The 24,951-nt window shown below is 36.0% G+C and overlaps 1 protein-coding gene across 4 annotated transcripts in view; it reads right to left on the bottom strand.

The window, feature by feature from the left end:
- The window catches only part of TMEM117 (transmembrane protein 117), a 196,013-nt gene that overhangs the window by 58,748 nt on the left and 112,314 nt on the right, over positions 1-24,951 (bottom strand). For all 4 annotated transcript variants that reach the window (XM_085043582.1, XM_085043592.1, XM_085043601.1 and 1 more), the window contains one exon: positions 6,295-6,392. In XM_085043582.1, the coding sequence (XP_084899708.1) occupies positions 6,295-6,392 (98 nt within the window). The remainder of the gene's footprint in view (positions 1-6,294; positions 6,393-24,951) is intronic.

Below are 24,951 nucleotides of genomic sequence, written 5' to 3'. Positions count from 1 at the left end.
GGCTCCAGGTCATCCTTACCCTTTCCCTCTTGCTTCTGCAAACTCTGCAGCACTTTGGGCTATTGCTGGGCTGCAGGAAGGGAGGAAGGGAAGAAGGAAAAGGACAGACGTGCTGCTAGGGACTGAGTAACACTTCCAGCTGAAAGCAGAACTTGCTGAGGAGAGCAGATTGGTGGGAGAACCCTGAATTGCTGACACCACATTTTTCATGCACCAAGGAGTGGGGGCATCTGAGAACAAGGTCCAAAAATGTATCTGACTCATGTTGTTGCCAAGCTTTAACCATTCTGGTGAGTTTTGATCACTTTTACTTTTCCTTTATAGACGCTGTAAAAGCACTTTGCCATCCAAGTGGAAAAGCTTTTCCTCAGGACATGAACCAGAGCATTTATACAGGACCAAACACAGATTTGAAGAAAAACTTTTGTGCAAATATTTTTGAGAATACAAATTTTCCTATTTATGCAATGTTTTTAAATATTCAAAATAATAAATAATGAAAACTAAAAATAGGCAGAAACCTCAACTCTCATTTATATGAAAGAAAGTTCAGCAGTTCATTCAGTTATGATTAATTATTTTCAACATTTTTTCGTGTTAACAAATTGTCATTTCACAGCATAGCTTACCAATAATACCCAGAAATTAAATAAATGCACTCAAAAATATCTTAGTCATCTCTTGAAAAATTATAATCATACTTCTTGATGGCCAGTCTAAATGTAAAAATTACTATTCATGGACAGTCTTATCCTGACAGAATATATCTAACAATGCCAGACCAGATCAGTAGACAGATCATTCAACATAAATCATCTATGGAGGACCTGAGTGGATATTTTGCATTGAGAAAAAAAGGAAATAGTAAGAAACTTATTTATTGTCTTGCTTACCCAAACTGATGTTATTCGCTGAGGTTATAGCATAAGATTTACTGTGAGCAATAGTAATTGGAAAATACTTTTCTGTTCTTTTATACTATTTAATGCTATTTGCCAGGAAATCTGCCTTATCTTTTAGAAGATTCCACATTTCTGCTCAGTAGTCAGTACCTTATCCCAAGATAAATTACTTAAATATGAAAGAATTAATAGATAAACTGAAAAACTTCCAAAACAGGGAGAGATACTAGATAGTGTGTGTATCTAAATGTACATATATAATAGATACAATTATTTAATGGTTTCATGCAGTTTTCTATGTGGGACTGCATCACAAAATCTTTTACTCAAACTTAATGAAAGGTTTGTTTGGTTTTGGTTAGTACACAACCTAAATTGATAAAGCTATAATGTGTAATTAGGTTTTCTCAATGCAGCCTATAATGAAAAGAATGAATGTTTTAGGAAGCTGCCTTTTGAAACAAATTTATGAATTACATTCATATATGTGAAAACAACATAATTTTCCAGTATAAATTTATCATCTTGGCTAGGAAAACATAGAATATGGAAATACATCTTATCTAACCAAACATTTCAATAGGTGCATAATAGAAAATCTTTAATAGAAACTGTTTTATTTCTTTGTAGGAGATGTGGCTATCTCATAAAGAAGCTTTCTCTACTTCCAGGGTACAAAATATTGTCCAGTTCAAAATACTACCCTAAGCTATGATTGACACAATCCACTATAATCATATGTACACGAATTAGAACTCTGCAGCAATTCTGCAAAATTACTTTGAATAAAAGCTTCTAAACCTATATTTCTCGGTTGTTTCACTAAATTAAAGCACTGTGATTCTTAACACACATTTCTGAGCATGTGTAGTTTTATTTTTTATTAAAGAAAGCTAGCGAGAGCTTATGGAAATACATACTAATAGAAGAATATATAGTTTGTGTAGTCAAACACAACAAACACAGAGAATCACAAATTTAAAATTATCTGTATTACTTCATTTCTTTTCCATGTTGGTATCTGCTTTGCATTATTTCAGACAAGAGTCCTGTGTCAAAGGAAAATTGTCTTTATTGCACCAGTACTGATCACTGAGTACACATACAATTGTATGCGTAGACAACAACATCACAGAAATGGATTCGTAGCCAACAACATCACAGAAATGGATTCCAGCCTGCAGCTTGCCTATTCAAATGTTCATCTTGTATACATTTTTCGGTCACCCTGTCTGCAATCACGATTAAGCTGCACAATCCCCTGTTATCTCTACAATCCCCCATTCTGATAACCTACCTTTGAATATCAATTTTCTGTTACCTGGTTACACAGACCTCAGCTGTTTTCCTCTTTTCCAGTAAACTGGTTTCTTTTTGACGATGCTGTGTTTTTCCCTATAGCTAAAAGCTCACATGAAGAATTCTTTATGCCTTGCTCATTATAAGCCCTCCATACTCCGTTAGGAAAATTTGAGGACAATTAATGTCGGAGCAGTTTGTCAAAACAGAGTATTCGGGTCTCGCCTCTGTTGAACAAACTGTGCACACAGCCCAGAGATGTCCTGCTGATTTTATTCCAACTACTATGCTCACTTCTCCACAGGATGACAGGTCACTGCAGAAGACACTGTAAGGAGCAGACAGTGATTTCAGGCACAAATTAGGCAGAGGTAACCCCAGGCCTTGGTGGCAGAGACTTGTATGCTAACACAGGCTGACTATACAACCTGAGCACACACTGTGGCATTGGCACAGGATGTCTTTAACATCACCTGTAGGTACTGCTGGGGAGAGCTTGCTCCTGTGCACTTGTAGGGGAGACCTTTAGTGTACATTGGACTTACTCAATGTTTGCAGGGAAATAAAAAAAATTATTTGCAAAACTACCAGTCTTCTCAAATTCTACTTCTGCCTCTGCTGCCTTTAATATCCCATATCAAAATTAAGTACAGTTCTATATTGTCTTATTTACTTATCTTACCACTATCTACAGCTATTGTCTTCTCATCAGTCTTGTCCAAGATCTTTATTTGACTTTATTCAATGAACTTTTTCTCTTCTTTCAAATTCCAGTTCTCTCAAGTCATATATAATTTGTCTCCCCTAAATCAGCCAAGTTATCAACATATCCAAAAATTATAAATCAGCCTGTTTTAAGTAATGCTTATAATTTTGCAATACTGATGGTAATGACAGAGCACTGGAGACAGTGGTTTGTAGAGAGACTCATCTGACTGCAGGTGATGCAGATATTTAACTCCTCTTTTGTAACCCACAAACATGTCTGCATATTTTAGTAATTCCATCAGGATTCAAGATACTTCATTGCTTCCTAGAAGTCCTCTTGGCAACACACTTCCTTAAACCCATGAGAAAGTGTGTTTGTATTTGCATTGTATCACTTTGCAATATAACAGCATTACACAAAGGTGCCTCTGAATGGTGGAATTACCCATGAGCAGAGCTGGCAATTACCAATTTTTATGAAAAAAGATAACCTCTGACTTTAAAAAAAGTTGAAGGCACTTCGAAGTATTCTTTAGTGATGGGCTACACAAAGGCAAATAGGAACTGATCATTCTTTAGCTAGATGAGCCACTTGTGGAAGAATTATATCGTAAAGACATTCGGAAGTCAGCCAGAATCCTCAGCAGCATCGAACAAGCATTGCTGACAACATTTCTAGAGAATGATTTAAAGCAGGAGATGATAACATTAATCAAAACCCGAAATAAACCCAAAAGTAAAAAAGACATTAGCAGAAAATCATGTCTAGTTTGTATCTAAGGTTTTCATTTCATCAACCACTTTAAAATGTGTATCACATATCTATACTGGGAATAGTTAAAATACTGTGCAGAGTATTACACTAGCTCTACTAAACAGGTGTGCTGTTAGAAAATGTCCCGAATAAATGGATTTGGACCTACCAGTATCTGTGTAGGACATACTGTTGAGGATGCTTCATTTAGGACATTTCAGAAATGAGGTTGTACACATCATATTGCTTAAGCAATGATAAAGTAGATAAAAATACCCCATGTTACCATGCATAGCTTTATCACTCCTTTATTTTTCCTACCTAGCGGAGAAAAAAACAATATACTTTCACTGATGTCTAACTTGCACTATATAAATAATGTCTACAGGATATAGATTGTCATCCAGGACTATTTTATTTCACTGCTTAAAGCTAAAAAAAAAAGCATTTATATTACCCTTTAGGTTTTGAGCATACCTTTTAGTGTGAGACTCATGCATGAAAAAGCACATCTTTTTTTGCTTATCTCCATATTAAATTTTTGGTAGGATTTGTTAGTGTGAATATTATTAGAAATAAAATACTGATTGTATTGTAACATTTGTAATTGTAAAATTGTAAAATTTCAGAGTTGAAAAAGTAAAAATAAATCTCTGGCAACAATATTTAAGTCATTTTAATACTGTTTTATTGGTCTCTCTGCCTGGCATATAAATTTGAAAACTATCATGTCACCTTGCTTTTAATCCTTTTCTTCCATTTTTCCAGTCTTTTAATGTAATTAAGGGGTTTTTTTAATCTTAAGTAATCTCCTTTTCAGTCTTTCAGACAAAGCTATTCTTCAGACAAAGGTGAAAAAAATCAATGTTTTAGACTGAGCTTTTTGCTCAGATGACACTGTAGTCATTGGTAGCCACTTGGCACCTGTCTGAGAATCTTTTTTATGCATCTGTTTTTTTGCCCACCCCTTCACATTGAGACAGAATCTTCCTCTGCACATCATCTGCAATGATGACAAGGAGCTATTTGAATCCCCCCATCCCCATCCATAACTCAAGTATTCAGTTGCAATATTTTTTTCACCTAGTTTTCTAAGATCTCTCTTTCATGCATTTGTCAAATTATTAACTTAATCTTTAAATTCTGTCATGTCACTAGTATTTATGATGTATATAAATAATGAATACTACTTTGAATATTCAATAACGGAACTCCCTGGCATTATCAATGTAGCAGAAAATTATTATTTTATTCATAACTTCCACTGCACATTGCTGAGATGATTTCTAAATGTTAGCACACTTAGGCTTACTAGTTTTCTTAATTGCATTTAGTTAAGAACTTTGGCAAAACCCTTGGGAATGTCCAAATAAATTAGATTGAGCATTAGATTCTTCCTCATCCATTATTTTGATGACATGTGCAAAAAGTTCTAACAGATCAGAGAAGGTTTTCTTTCAGCAAAGCTTCCCCAGATTCCTTTAGCAGAAATTAATCTAGAGCTTTGCTCATAATTACATTATTGACGATATATTGATATATAACGATATATTCCCACCATTTAGCTAAAACTGAACTCTGACTTACAGGCCAGTAGGATAAGTCTAGTTTGCTGAAAAAAGAAGCAGAAAAAGCAAAACAATATCCAAATTTTAATATTCAATTTTTCAATAGGCAGTTAAGTGCTAATAAAACTTGCAGCAGCTCAGCCCCTTCAGTTCCTTTTAAGCCTCATGTGTAGCTAATCAGCCATCTGATTCTGCTTTCTTTTCAAATTTCTCTTATTATTTCCTTTATTGCCTCAATTTAATATAATAGCTCATTTTTATTCCTTTAAAGTATAAGATACTTCATTGCGTTTTTCTGTAGGAGAATCTATACAAATAAATCTTTCAACTTCTCTATAACAGTTCTTTTGAAATCCTTTAAAAATTTATTTTAAAAGCAGCAGGTCTGATGATATTTTCATGAGTTTATCTGGTTCTGATATGATTGAAAAAAAATCTTTGCTGTTCCTTAAATCTTCAGCTATAAGGTCTTCATACTGCTTCTTAGAATATACATTTTCCATCTTCCATTTTTTCTGTCAATATTTGCGTTCTCTTTCAATAGTTACCTTTGGCTGGAATTTATCTGCAAGAGGCTACGTTTGAGGTAAAATAGACTCTTACCTCTTACAATCTTCTGCAGTGATTTTTAAATATTTTTCTTAATCATCTGAGACTGACTTGACATTTTAAATCCTATTCATGTGGTAATTCAAAGAATTGCTATAATTAATTTCATGACCACAAAAGGAAATTCACATATCTACTTAATTACCAGGAATGACAGTGGGACACCCAAATATAGCAAAAATATAGCAAAAAATTTGCGATTCAATTATAAAGTGTCAAAATAGAATAAATGAAACTGTATAAATCAATTTTAAAACTGCATTTCTACACCAACTATTTTGATTAGGAATTCCTCACTCATGTACAGTTTTTGAAATATTTAATTTTTTGTTAGACCAGGTTTCTCTTTTTTTTTCCAACCATATCTCTTTCTGCTACAAACAATTAGAAGAGATGTTTTTCAATGTTCTATAAAAGATTTGTTTACAGTAATTTGATTTTACTATTTTCCTACCAGAATAAAATGATCCTAATGTTTCCCTTCTTCCAGAAAGCTCTGGCAGACTTTCCCCAGTCTGGGTAGGGTTTATCCTGAAGCATCATATCTGTGACCTGCAGGGAGAGAAGAAATAAGAGTTATGCTAGTGTCACATAAGAAGTACAAGCAAGGACTTCAGGGATATTTTTATTTTATGTATAGCACACCTGCATCAGTTCTGATAATGATAACAGACATTATAATAGAATAATAGCAGGTCCAGTGCTATTGGTAACGTATATTGGCCTATATATTCTGCCTCTGGAAATGCATGCAACTCCTTGAGAAAAAATGAAACCTGTAGAGATCCAAAGATAAGAAGAAAAGAGGAAAAAGTCTAAAAGTTACAGCAACCTACAGGACATGAGTTACCTCCCCCTGTGAAGCATTCTGGCCCAATCTGGGAGAGGGGAACCACTGAGAGCAGCATCAGCAGAATTTCCACTCCTGAAATCAGAACTGCAGCTAGGGAGTGGAAGCCTGTGAATTAAGCACTATATGACATTTATAATCTCCCCTCAGTTCCTGGTATCAGTAAAAAAAGCACACTTGGGACTGGCAACACAAAAAACCCTAAAACTTGCAAAAAAATTTAAAAGTATGAAATATTTATTCTCATTTTCATAATTCCCATCTAAAGAGACCATCTGTTTCCCTGTCCAGAGACTCATATGTATGCAGTACTTCTGGGTGGTACACGAAAGTATTAAAAAAGACTTTCAGCTCAGTGAGGGACGTGACTATCCCTCAGGCACCTGCATCTTTGGGAAGCTGTGTTTTCATATACATTTACTTCAAATTAATGGTACTGAAAAGCACCAAAAGTTACATTACAATAAACTCATAAATTCTGTTGTGCAAAATATCCAGAGGAGTGGAAAACCTATCAGTTTGTAAAGATTTAGGAAACAGTTGAATAAATAAAGGAAATTGGGGTGACCACCTGCTTCAAAATGCAGATAAATAAAACAAATTCTCTCTCATTGTTATCAGTACACAGTGGGAGATCACAATCTGTTTTGATCAAAATGAAAATAGATCTTAACAAAAGCTCAGACGGAAATAACTTCAAACTGAAGACAAAATTTCTTGCTTTTATTTTCCACACAGGTGTTTTAAAATTCAGTTTACCATCCAGAGTGTGAGCTACCACTTTCAATCAATGGCATTAACAGTGTTTATGAAAAAAGAACAAGTGGCCCATAAATAAATTAAAAATGTATTCAACTGCTACATTTTTTCTTCAAGTCCATTTAGGGTTAAAAGTGCTCAGTATATTAGCCTGGGCTGGGTCCAAAGGATAATGACTATGTAAAATAAATAGAAATGCACATTCTAGGATTTTATTATTCCCTTAAATCTAACCTTAACAAAGAACAGATAATATCCCAAAACACCACCTTAAATACCTGTTTTATGTGGTTAAATCTTCTCTCAGATCAGCAAGCTATAACACTTTTTTATAAGATCCCTATTTTCTAAATAAATATTTAATGCTGAACAAGACCTCTGCAGAGATTTAGTTCACCACTTTAATAGCAATTTTGTTTTCTCTTAGGAAGAGTCTACATAGTAATGAGTATTTGCAAAGAAGAACAGATACTTCAAGAGGCTTTATTCCAGTTTCAAAATAGTTTCTTCAGATGCTTTCTGGGAAATTATTATACTTGGGAGAAGGATGCAATTTGCAACTCTATGACTGATTACTAGAGGAGCATGTTTCATAAGAATGACATTTGCGATAGAGATATTTTCTGAGGAAAATGGCAAGTTGAAGCAGGAAATGTTCTTTCTGATATCAAACAGTTGGTCTTTCATCTCCCAACTTTGGCATTTATTTAAAGTCATATCACCAGATCAATGTCAGGTCAGTTGCAGCTAAATTGGCTGCAGCAGAGACAGTCATTAAAGGGATGCATTCCATAAAGAGAAATCCAATTACCTTTTGCATTAGAGAAATCAAATTCATTTTCTGGTTTGGTCAAGGACAGTCACTGTGGAAAACAGCTCACAGGAGAAAAGCACTCAACACTGTCATACTGCAAACCAGTTTTAGATACACATCAAAAACTCGTTGTTTTTAGAAAAAAAAGAAATATATTTTAGTTTAATTTGCACGACTTAGTATGAAGAAATGTGTGAGTGTGTTTTTCTTTATCTGTATTTCACAATGTAATTGCTGGACAGCATACATTTATCTCTGTTTTACTGGACTATGTTTGAAAACATTGCTAATACATGGGAATAAAAAGTAATTGATCACTTCAGTTAATGTTTATATGCATCTTACATAATCAAGATAAAATAGGGAAAGCCAATTACAATGCAATTAAGTAATGTATTTTTTTCTTGAGCTAGGAGATACAATGTACTTTAATCAATAATTACACTGCTTCAGTTCAGAAAGGAATGGCCCCTACATACAGTCAGTGTATACACTTCATTTTGTTTAGTGTCTCATGAGAGAAACAGTTACACTGTATGAAATTGCAAAACCAAAGCTGTATCACACACATTGCCTGACTTTGTAAGTTACACAAATGCCACAAAACCCCCCATTTTCATTAATAATTTGTATGCCTTTTATATATTATGGAATATTAATTTTCATTTTGCCTTATAAAATATGACTTTATCAACTATTCATATTACTCACTTTTTATTAATTATGAAGCTAACTCAAAATTATTTTAAATATATATATTACCATTGTTAAATTAACAGCAAAATGTTATGATTCCCATTTTTCTGTTACAGAAAATTAAAATTGTTCCTTTTGATACAATCATCAAACCACAGAAAGACTTGGGTTGGAATGGACCTTATAGATCCTCTAGTTCCAACCCCACCCTGCCATGGGCAGGAACACCTTGCACTAGACCAGGTTGTTCAAAGCCCCATCCAACCTGGCCTACAATATATACTACTATACAATATATAACACAATAAATGGAAAAAATATATCACATGGAAGAAAGAATCTGGGATTCAAAGTCATTCAGAGCAAGTAACTTACTCAGACAAGAAGTGCAGAAAGCAAAATCATAAAAAACTTAAAAAAAAAAACCCAGCAAAAGAGTAAGATACCTAAGATACCTGAGATGCACCACGTGGAGCAGTAAGACACCTTAAGGATCATTTATTCCTTGCATGCAGTTACTCTTTGAGCCTATTGTCCACGACACCCTGCACATACTTTCCATCTCCCCTTACAAACTCGTGTCAAATGATGCTGTGTTGTATCTCATAGAGTTCTTCCCAGCAGAGGCAACCTCTGCACTGGGAGTTTCAGGTAAGGCAAAGTACCTCTTCTATTATAAGTCAACAGCAAGTGAAACTTCCTTTTAAAAAAAAAACCCAAAACCAGAAGAAAATGACCTAATACTTTGGTCATGCCTACAAAGCATCATCCGAATACTTCACCAGCAGAAAGAGATGACCCACAGAAAACTGATGCAGCACAGGCTGCTGGCCAAGCTGTTTTCATCTGACAAATTGAATTTTAGAAATGTAGAAGTACAAAAGTATATCAGTTGGTTTCATAGTAACACTTCTTCACACAAGCAGCTGCAGAAACTGTTTCTCGCTAGTGAAATGGACTCTGGACTCTGGATGTATTCCATGCTGCAATATTCATGAAGTGGAGACAAGCCCTAAGCAGAGGATCTTCATTGCTTTATTCATACTTGGATAAATCATCAAAACAGGGTAAGAGCAACCCTTCAGAATTCAACAGAAGGTAGAGGAATCAAAGAAAAGCCTGAAAACAAAAACCAATTGGTGAAATCTGATTTTTTTTTTTTTTTAATTTGATAAAGCAATGAGCAGCAGAAGGTCTAATGGACAGTAGGACTCCAACCTATAATATCAGTAAAGGAGCTGTTTGTGTGCAACTACTCCACTAGGAGGACATGACATCATAGTGTTATTGCTGAAAAATGGGTACCAGGAGTACCCTGAATAACTGCATTTGCCAAAATATACCTATCTACCACTGTCAAATACATGGTTCAAGTACTAGAAGTTTTCATTTTAATTTTTTTTATAATTTTACAATTTTAGATATCCTATTTTAAATAATAAACCTCTTTGTAAGTAGCACTAAATTAATTTGACTTGATACTCAGCCTTTAAATACTTCATAACTTGCACATCTCCACTCACCCCAAACTCTAAACAAGAAACATTACTTTCAGTCCTGCAACTCGGGCATTTCATTGATAAGAGTGAATATCATAAATTCTAAAAGCTTTCAGAAAATGTAAGGATGCCATAGTGTCAGGACAGGTCAGAGGGCAGTTTCCCATGGCAAGACCATGAACAATGCATTCCTCATCAAAAGAATCCCTCAACAATTCCACAAAGACTGAACATTGCCTGTGTGTTTCTGAAGAGTATGTGAGGTTTTTTCCTAGAGTGGGGCTAAATCAGGTTAAAGTAATTATGTTTTCTGAAGTCAGAGTGTGAAGTCAATGAGAGCTAATGCATACCGCTGAGGGGATAGACTCCCCTTGCTTTGCTGTTATGTGCTTTTAGGTGAGAGCTATATATAGATGTCCCACTAACTGCACATCAATTCTTTATCATATCTCAGTCTTTAAGTACTGTACTACATCACAGTGATCATATACTAAACTAGGAAAACATTTGGTACTCAGTCATTAAAAGTTTCTATCCATCACTTTTCTCTTCTTTGAGACATGTAAAAACTGGGGAGCTGTTCCCTGAATGAATAAAAGTAGCCTATATGGAAAATGTTTCTATGTTTTTTTTCATCTGGATCTCTGGGAGAAAATTGTCTTCAGTGGACGGTGACCAATCTGATAGCCTCCTATGACAGCATGACAGGATAGGTCAATGAAGTGAGAGTAGCTTAACTTCAGAAAGGGTTTTGGCTTTGTTTCCCTTAATAACCTCATAGGCAAGATCAGGAGTCATGTATTAGATGAATGCACAGTGAGGTGGATCAAGAAGTGGCTGAATGGCAGAGCTCAGAGGGCTGAGATCAGCAGAGTAGACTCCAGTTGGAGGCCTGTAGTCAATGGTGTTCCCCAAGGATTAATACTCTGTCAAGCCTTAACTTTTTATCAGCAATGTGGACAAAGGGATAGACTCTCCCCTCAGCAAGTTTGCAGATTGTGCCAAACTGGAGGAGTGGCTGATACACCTGAAGGCTCTAACGCCACTCAGCAGGACCTTGGTAGGCTGGAGAGCTGGGCAGAGAGAAACCTGATGTAGTTCAACAAGGGCAAGTGCAGGGTCCTGCACTGGGGAGGAATAACCCCAGGCACCAGCCCACGCTGGGGGCTGACCTGCTGGAAGCAGCTCTGTGAAGGACCTGAGGGTCCTGGAGGGTGATAGTTGGCTATGAGCCAGCAGTGCCTTTGTGGCCAGGAGGGCCACTGGTGCCTGGAGTGCTTTGGGAAGAACGTGACCAGCAGGTCAGGGAGGTGATCCCAACCCTCCACTTGGCCCTGGTGAGGCCACACCTGGAGTGCCGTGCCCAGTTCTGGGCTCCACAGAAAGACAAGGAGCTTCTGGAGAGGGTTCAGCAGAGGCCACAAAGATGATGAGGGGTCTGGAGCATCTCCCTTATGAGGAGAGACTGTGGGAGCTGGGCCTGTTTAGTCTGGAGAGAAGACTGAGAGGGAATCTCATTAATGCACATAAATATCTCAAAGGTGTGTGTCAAGAGGATGGGGCTGGACTCTTTTCAGTGGTGCCCAGCAAAAGGACAAAGAACAATGGCCATAAACTGGAAAACAAGAAGGTCCACCTCAACACGAGGAAGAACTTCTTCACATTGAGGGTTGCAGAGCTCTGGAACAACTGCCCAGGCAGGCCATGGAATCTCTCTCTCTAGAGACATTCCAAACCCACCTGGACACATTCCTGTGTCACCTGCTCTAGGTGACCCTGCCATGGCATGTGGATTAGACTAGATGGTCTCCAGAGGTCCTTTCCAACCCTAACAATTCTGTGATTCTGTGATCATACCTCAACAGTTACATAGCTTACATATGATAATATGAAATGCCTCTTTTAATTCTGAAATTGTTTTGGCAGTTGAGCAGAAGTGTCAAAACTTTGTTACACATCCTTCTGAAATAACTGTTAATTTATTTCAATCCCCTCTGCTGCATTTTGGAATACACAAAATGTGTAAGAGTTGGACAACACATTTAACAAATATTTGTAATTAGGTTTACAGATCTGTAAGGGGAATGATATATTTCAAGCTAAATGTTATTAGTCAGCTGTAAATACACTGCTAGATTTTAAAGTTTTGCCTGCTTCTGCTATTTTGGAATATGCCTAATTTAAATTGATTTCTACCCTGAAAAAAAATAAAGTTCTTTTAGGTTACTTTTCCTCCAATTTAACAATAATAAATTCTTCTTATATTTGCACTTTCAAAGCAACAGCAATCACAGAGACAGAATGGGCGCTTCAATATACTCCTTGATTGTTTTCTCATTTTAATCAGAGCCAGCACTTGTTCTTGTCTTACCAACTGTAAGATTGTAACATTGATTGTAACAAAAAATCATTCTTGTCTTACCAACATACACTGTTCTAACAATAGGTAAATCCTGAAAAACAACATTAAATTGCTGTCACAATTCAGTAATCAATATGAGTGATAAAGAATATTCTGGTTCACTTTTGTTGCTCCCACAATGGTCCCCAGTAAGATTTTGTGCATTTGCATATTTCCCACCAATAAAATATTTCCTAAGTGTTGCTCTTACAGCTCTTATTCCCCCAATCCACAACATTTGCACATGTGCACTGTCTTACACCTCAGTTTTCATCAAAACCAGTTAAAGAACTTCTTTTGTTACAAGAATTTTGTTACAATTATTACAATGGTAATAATTATGTGAATTATTACCATTTTTACTGATCCATTCAAATTTATTTCTTCACCCAGTGAGGAAGCAGCAAGACTCTTCTTCCTTCACCAGGAGATCTTGATTTGGTTTTGAATATTATCAAAATGGATTCTGTGCAATCCATGCAGAGACAACAACTCAACAAGATGGCAAGAACAACTAAAAATATATACACTTTAGGCTCAACTTTAGAAAAGTTCTTTCTGCCAGACACTGAATTTACTTTCAGTTTCCAAATTCATTTAGGACAGAATGCTCCACAAAGCCAACATCTAGCCCACAAAGAATTTCTGGTATAAAACTTTATATTTCAGAAGGTGAATTAGGGAGAAATCTGGTCTGCAGTTGTTTTAAGTCTATTCAAGTTATTCTGGAAACTATACTTTGTATTTCAACATTAGCAGAAATAATTGCTAAATAAATTTTGCTTTTCTAAAAGCCATATCTAAAATTAAAAAAAAATTAAAAATTAAAAAAAAAAAAGAAGGTGAAGAATTTTCTTTTTACTGTAAATTCCTTGGCATTTAGTAAATATATATATAGTTGTTTAGGAACAATTTTACAATTGAAGCACAGCTTCTGCAGAAAAACTCTAAGCTGTGCCATCACATTTCCAACCATGTTTAAAGTCCCTACTGTGCACACAAATCACTATATATGTGCAACAAAGTATCCTGGCTGCCATGTGGCAAGCACTTACTGTTTATATAGTCATTGACAGCACATTTCAGAAGACATTTTTTCTTGCTTTACAGTTTCCTTATTAGTGTTACAAATGCAGAAGTAGAGGTCTGGGTAATGTCACATACTACAGACAAAGTGTGAGACGTAAAGCCACATCAGACTTTTTTTTTTAAGTCATTCAGCTCAGTTCCATCTTAGGTTGTCGTGGCAGGAGAGTTTGCTTTACTCAGAGGGCTTGGTGGTTCTGGTAAAAGGCCAGAGACAGAAGTCATGCCATGTTTGGTGCACATGGCATGTGCATCTAGATCAATGTAGATTCTTTTTATAGTTAGTGAAAAGAAAAAAAGCATTTCTGGGGTGAAATTAATTTCAAAATAGGTTCTGTTGCAAAGATGTACCTATTTTTCTAAACCAGAACCTGCTCAGATGATCACACTGCTGGCACTGGAAGTCTGATTACATGAATCTCTACAGTTTTCTATATTTTTTAGTGTTTCTCACCAAAGTGTCATAAACCCAGACAATGAAATATGTGATGGCTCACAAGAGATGAGGTTTTGTCAGAGGAAAGGGCTGTATTGACACATCCTATGCCTAAGAATAAGGCTTTTGCCCTCAGCAGGCTGTTTCAGCCAAAGAAACTTGGAGAATCCTTAGAGTTCTTTGGTCAGGTCCTGGAAGGCAGCAAACAAAGGATTGTTAAGAAAAGCCAAGTGATACCACAAAAGGGTAATCCAGCCCAGTGAGCAGAGCCAGCCAGTTCTGGATGGATTGCCAGCAGTGCTAGCTGTACTGACAAGGAGTACTTATGTCTCCAAAGACAGTTCTTCTGGACTTTGCCAACTTTGGAAGCTTACTAGAGTACCTGCTGTAGAGCATGCTACCAACTTAGGCATGGAATAAATGTCAGTTCCCAAGACATGAAGGAGTCCCATGTCAGACAGGTTCACAAGACAAAGGCTTCTACTGATCAAATTTAATTTCAGGCCTGTCTTCTTTCAACATCTCCATCTAACAGTTTTCTCAGCAACACTTGCACGTAGTCGTGTGCTGTAATAGACACAGACAGCTTTCTGCATGGGTCATTAGCTATTACTCTTGGGCAGTGGCATCATTTTTATTTGTATCATGATGCCCTCAGAGACTCACAGTTAGAGTGTAAGCTGTCAATGCAACTTCTGTGTAGTCTATGTTTTGATGTGCCAGAAGGTCATCATTTGCTGTTCTGACAATTGTAGTTTTGAAGTTCTTGCTCTTCAGAAAAGAAGTGACAGCACACATGCCACTTGGTGCCTTTTACATGTCTTTTCCCTTCCCACAAATAATTTGCAATGATATTTGGTGAGTTAAGAGATGACAGAAGACCAACAAATGTATCAACAACACTTGTCCAACACAGTGTTTGTGTGATTCTGTGGCAGATGAGGGAATTAAAAAAGTACGCATTGTGAAAATAATGTGTGACAATAGCATACTTCTAATGAATTATTTGGGAGGTAATTGTTTTCTTCTCTATTTAACCTCCACTTAGGGACTAATGAGGGAGTACCTCCTATGGAAGAGTGAATGTGAGAATCAATGTGTGTTTTTAACATTTGATTTTTGGGAACTGATTTCACTTTACACAGTTTATTCTGGAGCAGTTGGATAGGGTAAACATAAGTAACATAAGCATTTATTTCAAAATTCTCTATTGGTATCCACATAATGCAGAACCTAGTAAAAATGAATTAATCCATTTGAATGAAGAATATGGCTTCAAGGTCTGATGTTTGCTCTCTGCCTTGCTCCACTCTGCATGTAACCACAGCAGAACCACCTGAACACTGGGATGGCCCCAGCGAGGGCAGGAGGCACACACACCACTCTGCTGAGACACTCGCCTGCTCCCTCGTGCCAGAACCAGGCACCTAATTAAGTGAAAATACATCTCAATGCTGCTGACACCGTGCTGCTTTTCCAGTTGATTCAAAGCTGTGATGTACTGACAGCTCAGAGTGGTTTCAATCCATTTCATTCCTTTACGAGAAGCCTTACTTCAGAGTAAGTAAAGGGGAACTTGAAACTTCCTTTACATGGCCTTTTCTGTTCTGCACTCATGGTAAACACATCTACTTTATGACAATATTTTCACTCTAAACAGAAAATGAGAACAATTCTGCACAAAACAAGTTTCCCATGAAGACTCTTACTGGAAAACAAATTGAAAAAATTCATTAAGCACTTCTGAAAAACCTTTCCCTTGGCTCTTTCCCATATTTTTTTTAATCATACTATAAAGGATTATACAACTAAAACAATATTTATGTGCAGCTGCTGGTCCTTCGACAGATTTATGGATAGCATCATTAATTATTTTTAATTACCTTTTTATACTGAAGCTACAATCACGTTGAGAACGTAATCCATCAACAAGTTATAAATCCTTCTCTTTGTCCCCATTTCCTGTAAAATTCTGCACTTGAGCAGCAAGAATGGCCACAGTTTTGTTCAATCCTCTTTAAATGGTAAAGAATTACTTTGGTCTTACTTCCAGAATAAAGAGTACACATGGAAGGTGTTCAGTGGAAGGTGATTAGTACCAGTTTCACTTCAACAGAAGAAAATCTCCAGACTCTGTTGCAAATTCATTTGTTATTCTGAATAACAAATATTTTGTTTTGAAAACTCAGTCAACTGTTTTTCCTGTTGGATTATGTTCTTTAAAAAAACTTAGGCAATTTTTTAACACTTCAGATTATAATTAAAATGTAAAAATACCCATCAAAAATTCACAAGATGATGTAGCATTTTATTAGAAAGCTGAGAAATAATGATTACTCTTAAAATGTATTGGCATTGTTCAAGGAATTCTCAGTGCTGAAAGAAGAACACAAAATGAATGTCCCTATTCCCTCCACAGGGAATTTATGGGATTAAATATTCAAAAAATTGAGATCACAACTAAAGTTGTCTCTATTAAAAAATCATAATATTGAATGCCTTGAGGATTTCAAGAGATACTGCTATTCCCTTTAAATGGTGTGGTTGGCTCAGCTCAGATACAGCAAATTAAGAAAGATATTACTATTAAATTTCCTCTTATTTTCATTCCGGTTCTAAGGTTCATGCTTTTGTAGACTTTCCACAAAATTTGATGCCTTGAAATCATGTAGAGGATAAGACACTTGTGTATCACACAAAACTCCACTTTGGCTTTCAGATAAAACTGCTGCTACTGCAGAGTCAAGAAAAAATATTACAAATTTTAACAGCTCCGAATATTGATATTTTTTTGTACAGTAAGGACCAAAGGGAAAGCTGGTCATTAAAAATTAATGGATACAACTGAAAATATTTCATACTGATCCTTGTTTGGGAAGAATATTGAAGACACACAGGGGATAATGGTTTCTGAAAAATTCTTAAGTACTTGTTGGGTTGCTAGAGAGGATTTCAGAAAAGGAGGTACAGCAAAACGAGAGCTGAGAGAAATTGCAGTGTCTCTAGGGACAGAATTTTACACTCTCTTCTGGACTTGTGCTGAAATATGTTCCACAGCCAATTTGACAGTAAGTAGATAAGAGGTTTTGCAGACTAGGAAGTCAAGGATTGCTAGAAATGATTGGTAGCAACATTGCCTTCTCACATCCCCTTGGCTATAGAAAATAGCAGTCTTTAACCAAAATGCTTAGTTACTGAGCATAAGCAGAACTTAGTATTTTTGTTAGTTTTGTTCAATAAGGAGTGAAAGAATACCAGGACCTCTGGGCAAAGAGAACACTCAAAGAAAATGGAAGGAAATTTGTTCCACTTTTAAGCCCAATTGAGAACACAGTCCTTAAAATACAGTTGTTTTTCAGCCCCTGGTATACTTTCATTTGAAATTTAATATCCCTTATATAAACAGAGAATCGAGATTTTTTCAGCTTTTCTTTTTGGTGTCATATGAATCACTATACATCTGCAAACATTCATCCCAGGGGAAGCAGGATTGATGTCACGTAGAAGAAAACAAGCAACATTAGATCATGGCTGCACAGTTATTTGCCATTAGTTAGACATGTTTATTTTTTATCTACTGTCTACACACAAGACCATGTGAAATCAGCTAATGGTCACTCATTAAAGCATATTTTTGCCTTATACATATTCATAAGACACACTATAGTGAAAACCAATATATTCTTTCAAAAAAGAACAAAGGAGAAAAAGCTCAAGGAGACCAACTTTACATGAAAGGGAAAGTTACTTTTCTTAAATGTTCAGATGTTGCAAATTAAAAAACGCTGCTTTATCAACATGGTGTAAAGCAGATTTTTTTATCAGATTCTCTTTTGAACAACAATTTTTGGTCAATTACTGCTTCCCATGTGGACATTTCTCAAGGCTGAGCCATACTGTGTGCACAGCTGATATGGTACAATCTTTGCTCTACAGCTGGTCTTGTTTGTCATCTCAGCTTACTTGATTAAGTATTTTAATCAGTGTTTTGCTTAAGACCATGCACCTTCTGTTGAAAATTGTTGGGCTGGTATTTAGTTGAAAACCAGTTGACTTCTCAATATCTTACTTGGGCCATTTCTCATGCCATAATTTTTGAAGGGTTTACAATTAGTATCTTAAATTGTTTCTTTCTTGCAAAACAATGAATGTTTCCCAATACCTTCAAATTCTCTATTAATAATGGCAGTAAGCAGCTTCCAATGAAGCTGCTAAGCTGTTTTAAATTTAGTATAACGCCATGGAGAATATATAATAAGACTGCCTTATTTTGCTTTAAACTTTGACCTTTTTGCATCTGAAAACCAAAATACTGTGTTTAGTAAAATATGTATCCCTTATCTTCTGTTTTTTTGGTTAAGTGACCCCTTTTATTCTGGCAGATCAGGTGTTTTGGGCATTTTTTGGACAAAGTAGTTCTGATTTTTCTCCCAGAGTTCTCAGGAAATGAAATACAGATCATATTTGCATGCTTGGACTAGCTTCAATGTACAACCTAATGACTAGCTTCAATGTACAACCTAAAATCACCTTTACTCCTTTCATCCTTTCTATGTTTATATACGTCTCCCTTATGATATTAATATAACCCAGGAGCATTATCATTTGGGATTTTCTGAGTAGACCATTTGGCTGAGCTCCAGCTCTTTGCTTTTCTCTCTAAGCACAAGGAGGGAAACACCATATTTTGGAAAAATGTACATCTGCCCTCCAGAGCCCACATCGTATTTTCTTAATATCTTCTAGTAGTTTTTATTGATAAATGAGAAACAAAAGCTCTCTAATGACTAAGCATAAACAGAAGAACTTTAAAAAATATATCTTTGCCTTATAACTGTAAAGAGAAGGCAAAGATTCAGTTAGATTATTAGCATTATCAAAGAGTAACTACATATTCTCAAGGGGTATGAGACAAAAAAATCCCTTTTTCTGGGAAAACGTAAAGATACTATCTTTACTGGATATCCACTACTGCAATAGATGAAGTAAATATGTATCTCAGTTGATTTACTTCAAGTTATAGCACCTGTATATCAAATACTTTCTGCTTTACTGAAGTTTCATCCTCCCTGCCTTAACTACATTAGGTCACCTTTGAACCAGTCCTTAGACTACAGTTTTGATGCCTCTGAAGTCTCACTGTTAATCGTAAGTCCTTGCTCAGAAAAAATACATTTCAAAATTACTCACCCCAGGACTGAGTAGCCCATTTGTACGAGAGCACTGTGACATTGTACCTGACAACTCCACTCTAACTCCAGTTTGAAAGTCAGTCTGTTGAAAACTAAGCTACTGCTGATGCACTTGAATTTTAACCTAGGTACATATTAACCTAGGAGACAAACTGGTGGTTTAACTACTACCTAGACAAATAATTGTGGTAACATTTCAAGCATAAATGACAAATATAAGTGGTGATGCTTCGTGTATGTATAATGCATAAAGCTGAAATACACATTCCCTGATTTCTCTTGTCACATAAGCAGGAATCACATAAAAATGTCCATGTCAGTTGGCTGAAAAATTGGAACAGAATTGCTAAAGTTTATTTATACAAGCATATAAACACTATCTATATATGCTTGGAAACTAGTAATACCTGTAAACACTTTTATTAAAATTGCAGCGTTTCTCTGTATATTGGCAAAAACATTTTATAACAGATGAATAATGAAATATGATTGCAGTTCTAGATTAGTTAAAATTGGTATGACCTTAGGTCTAGTATGAAGTATTTCCCATGTCAAGATAGAGCATATACAGGCATTTTAGTTTGCAATAGGATTTCCTGAATCCTATGCAAACCCAAAGTTTAATAAAGACCCTTATCAGATTTGAAAACTTTTTTCATTTTTTTTATGAGAAAATGAAACAAGAAAATAGACAGTCAAAGATGACTGAAACAGATTCTAGAAAGAGAGTGACATGGAAGACAGAGAGCAAGAAGTGTGGAAAAGATAAAATACTAAAAATGAGAGTATGAATTGAAATCAGTTTAGTGAATTGACATACTAATGTATAGTTGCAAAAGAATGGAGATCCAATTCAGAGCTTAAAAGTACTTGTTTACACTTCCTTCAAAAGGAAGGAGGATTGACAGTGACAGGTAGATTATCCCTAGATTATAGAAAACTACAGCATTAAACTAGGTACTAGAATATCTCATAGGACATCTCCAATTGACTATTAGTTCCTGAAGTGTTCAAAAGGGAATCCAAACAGCTGTTCAAGCAAGACAAAATACCAATGCACAGGACAGGAACCAAGCCAAGGCAGATTGAAGTCACAGCTTCCAGGAGCAGAAAGTTCACATCTGAGACCCCAGTGTTTTCACATTCTTGAGAGACATGCAGAAATTAGATACTACCTGAAATTACTAATGATAAAATACTCTTAATTGGAGTAGTCTGTAGATTTTCCCAGTGCCACAAGGACTTCTGTATGAGCAGCAGTTTACAGACTGCAAAGTCAAATGCAGTCAACATTCCCAGGCTCAAGCTCTTGCCCCAGTCTCCAAGGCACGGAAATCTATCACACTGGACTATCTACCACTCTCTTACTGTCCTGCTTGTCACCTGCCTCCTGACAGCATGCCATCCTCAAATTCATCTCACTGAATATCTTCCCATTCCTACAATGAAAGAACATTACCTAATAAATAAATGAAGGATCTCAAGGCTTAAGACTTTTTTGCACAAGCTCAAAGATTAATTTTGTCCTCCATGGGTTTTTCTCCATTGATTCTTCAGGTTATACAAAAGGATCTAAAAACATCCTTTGGGAGTCAATGAGAAAGCTCAACGTAAGCCAATGTTCTGGCAATCACGTTGCCCCTGCACTGCCACAACTCCGTTGCAATTATCAGTTACAAAATAAATTCAAAATCCTAGAAAACAAAAATGGGCAGTAAGAAAGTATTTATAGAAAGGTGGATGAAGAGCTGAAGACACTATGTTGCTGCAGAAATGTTGCAGAAGCAAAGAACCAAGTACTTAAAATAGAAAAATTATTATCAGGTAAAAGGGCATACACAAGCAAACCAAGGCATACTTATATATGTTTTTTAAGCTGCAGCATCACAAAAGTCCTCATTTGATCACAGAGCAGGATATTTCTGAAGGGTGCTATTTATGAAGGGCATTTCTCTGCCAAAATTCTTATATGACATTCTAAATATATGGTATGTACACATCTATACTATTTTTACAGCAGAATGCCCAGTCAGCACAAGACAGCATACATATGGCTGCTCTTACTAAATCATTTCACAATACTCACTCTGCTGTAGGAAGATACTGAAATAGAGCTAAACCACATTTTGCCTCTGGTCATTCTTGTTTTTCTAACTGTTGTTTGACTACTTGATTAGTTTGAGTGTGTCTTCTTTCCAATTCCAGGGTCTGTATTTTTCTGATCCAAGAAGTTTCTGGCTTTTTAATTCTTGCACTATTTTTATTAGCACTGTACATATAAGCATTGTACCAATGTGTCACCCTTAAGAGAAACACCATTAATCATAATTATTTTAGCAGTTTTTAGAAGCTTTATATATATGCAACCTTTTTTTCCCTTTCCCTTTCTTTTTAGTAGTGTGATAGCAACAAAATTCCATCTTGAAAATAAATTGTGGTTTCTGACTATGCTCCTTTCTGATTAACTGCACTATAAATTAGAAACCCAACAATAAATATTATGGCACAATAATTAGGAATAGATTAAGTTGTCAGTTGGAACATAACTAGCTGCAGATTCCTACAGCTTTACATTGTTTCATGACCTTTTCCATTTATGAATAAGATTAGGGACTTTAAAATCTGCAGTTAGCTTTGTGAGATCAGAATAACAAAGCTTTTGGCACCATTTTAAGCCCTCTGAACTTTGTACTGAAGCTGATGGACAAGTTTCATATGAGCCATGCTGCTGACTTGTGTGTGGTCATAATATCTGAAACTGATGGGTGGTACAAAAACACTGAAAAGGCCATTTAAGAAATTTCTGCGTGGTTATGACCATCTTCATTCTACATTTTTGTTTTGCCCCCACATCATCATAGCAATAATAACATGCTGTTTTATAGCTCCTGGAGGACACAAAAAAAAAAAAAACAAACCAAAACAACCAACCAGACAAGCAGTATCAACTACACAGAAATGTTAAGGAAAGCAAATGAACAAAACCCATTTAATTCCAGCTGTTTGAGTTCGAAGGTATTTGCTCAGACAGCTCTGCCAGTTTGCTGGAGAAACTTGCTCTGCCAGTTTTGAGATTTCATTGGTTTTTCATCACAATAAATATCAAATTATGGGCATATATTGGTCATGCTTTATTTTTTCTGGAGCTGCCTTTGCAGACACATAATATTTGTCTTCTGTGTAAAGAACAGTCTAATGTGACTTTAATTTTATATATTTTCTTAAGCCAACAGTATTTCTTGGCTCAGATCCCTAGCCCAAGACTAGCGTGAGAGGACAGTAAAAGCTTCAAAGTACATTTGTACTTTTCTGCTCCTACATCTCCTCAAGCTCAGACTCAGCTCACAGTGTTCAGACTGTTAAACACCAATGTTGTTTGATCACCTCTTCAAGGCATCACCATCATAACAACTTGCTGTCAATCTGCCAGATAAAAAGTGTGACCTTTTTACATCTGCAGCTCCAGTCATAAAAGTGCAAACTTCATTCCTCTAAGAGCAGTGAGGTTCACACGCCTGGACTGGTGAGCTGTAGTTATGGCTTGCCAAGGACAACATCATCTCTTCTTTTTGTTGGGATTTTAATTACAAGCTGCTGCAAATACAGTGTATAATGGAAGTATGGCTTACCGTCCAGATACCTACTGGAGAGTGAACTAGTGTGAGAATCTTCCTGGAAAAATCCAGGATGTTGCACATGAATGAAAAGTATAATATATCTCTTTGGAACTGCCCTTTGCAAAGTTAACATTTTGATGTTTGATGTGGAAGAAAAGCCTCAGCTGCTCTACACATGGCAATAGAAATGCCTTTGCCAAATAAAAACAAAAATGGAGAACTTTATGTTTCACATGGGATCCCAAAATACCTTCTGCTCATTTTGAAGGTTAACAGCAGTTCTGACTCAGGAACTGCTTCTTGCCAAAATCAGTGGAGATTTACTACAAAAAAAATGAAAGGGCTAAATTCTCTCCATTACATAGCTTAGGGCAAGTCCAGAAATGTGAATGTATGGCAAGAAGGACTGTTACTTATATCCACTTAAAAGAGGACATCATTCAGCCTAGATTTTACTGTTCTTCCTGCATTCTTGTCCTTAACAAGGCAGTCAGACTTTCCTGTCACAGTTTATTACACTGTCATAGGATTTGTTTGGCCCAAATTAGCAGATTTGATTCTCTGGGTGTCTGTCACTGTGCCTCATGAACAACATGTAAAGCATATAGCACAATTGGCATCACTGGGTACAGCATGCCCAATTTAGGAACAGATATACTATAAAGTTGCTGGAAAGTACACATGAAATACAGAACTTAAAATGACAAAAAATCTGTATCACCTAAATTAAATTCTAATCATGGGACACAGTTAAAAATTAGATAAACAGTTTTAGAAATTATACCAACTGCAAAATAGTTTCTAAATATTAATTAAGGGTTCCATTTAGAAGTATTTCACACATGATTTCCTTACCATCTGTATTTATAAAGTTTGAAAAGAAGAAAAATGTAACATCTGGTTAAAATTATTTGAAGGTACTAATACTGCACTGCTTGAATCTAAATTTAATAGAAGTACTCACCCTCCTTAAAAACATATTCTCTTCTGGATGAAAAGACTATCAATACATTATTTTTGTAGACCTGTCATGTGTCTACAAGCAGTGTCAAACTGTATTTTAGCTATGGAGTTTGCTTAATCCCACAAGGCTTTATCTTACCTTTATGTTGACAAATGAACAAGACTGAAATATACGGGATCTGAGCTTCTGTCAAGATACACCCTGTTTCTAAAGTCATTGCTCTTGCACAGCTGTTTCCTTTAAGCTATTGACTTAAACACAGTTTTATTATTCTTCTGGTTTATTACTGAATTCCTCAGTAGATGCAGTAAATTGTCTCAAAGTTTTACTTTTCTAGACAAACCAAGAGAATGCAGCAGAATTATAACAGGATATCAAGATGCAATGAGGTGACTTGGATAACTAATTTAACACATATGGCTGTGTTCTGACTAGGTTTTCTTATTCCCATGTTTCTGTTTTTCAAAATATACTTGCAACATATTACCAGATTAAAGTGAAAATGCTACCTTCATTGCTTGTAACACCTTTTAGCTATTAGCACAGGCAGCAATCATTAGTTATATTAAAACAAAGTTCTGGTAACACAACTTTAGAAATTTAATTGCGGCATTTGATGACTCTATAACCAAGACAAGCACCATCTGAGGACACTCAGCTCTTGGACAGACAAAACTGCCCTCTGAAAGGAGGCCAGTGAAAGTCTCTCTCCACTATTCAGAGAAAAACATAAAGGTGTTGACACTTTGCACACAGGTGCTGCAGTTAAGTGCTTAAGTTAGCAAGTTGGCTTGCTG

Source organism: Lichenostomus cassidix, chromosome 1Aa (genome assembly GCF_008360975.1).
Source record: "Lichenostomus cassidix isolate B80296 chromosome 1Aa, HeHo_3.0, whole genome shotgun sequence".
NCBI classification, from domain to species: Eukaryota; Metazoa; Chordata; class Aves; order Passeriformes; family Meliphagidae; genus Lichenostomus; species Lichenostomus cassidix.
The sequence above is the reverse complement of the archived record's forward strand: the minus strand, read 5'-3'. Positions and strand labels throughout refer to the sequence as shown.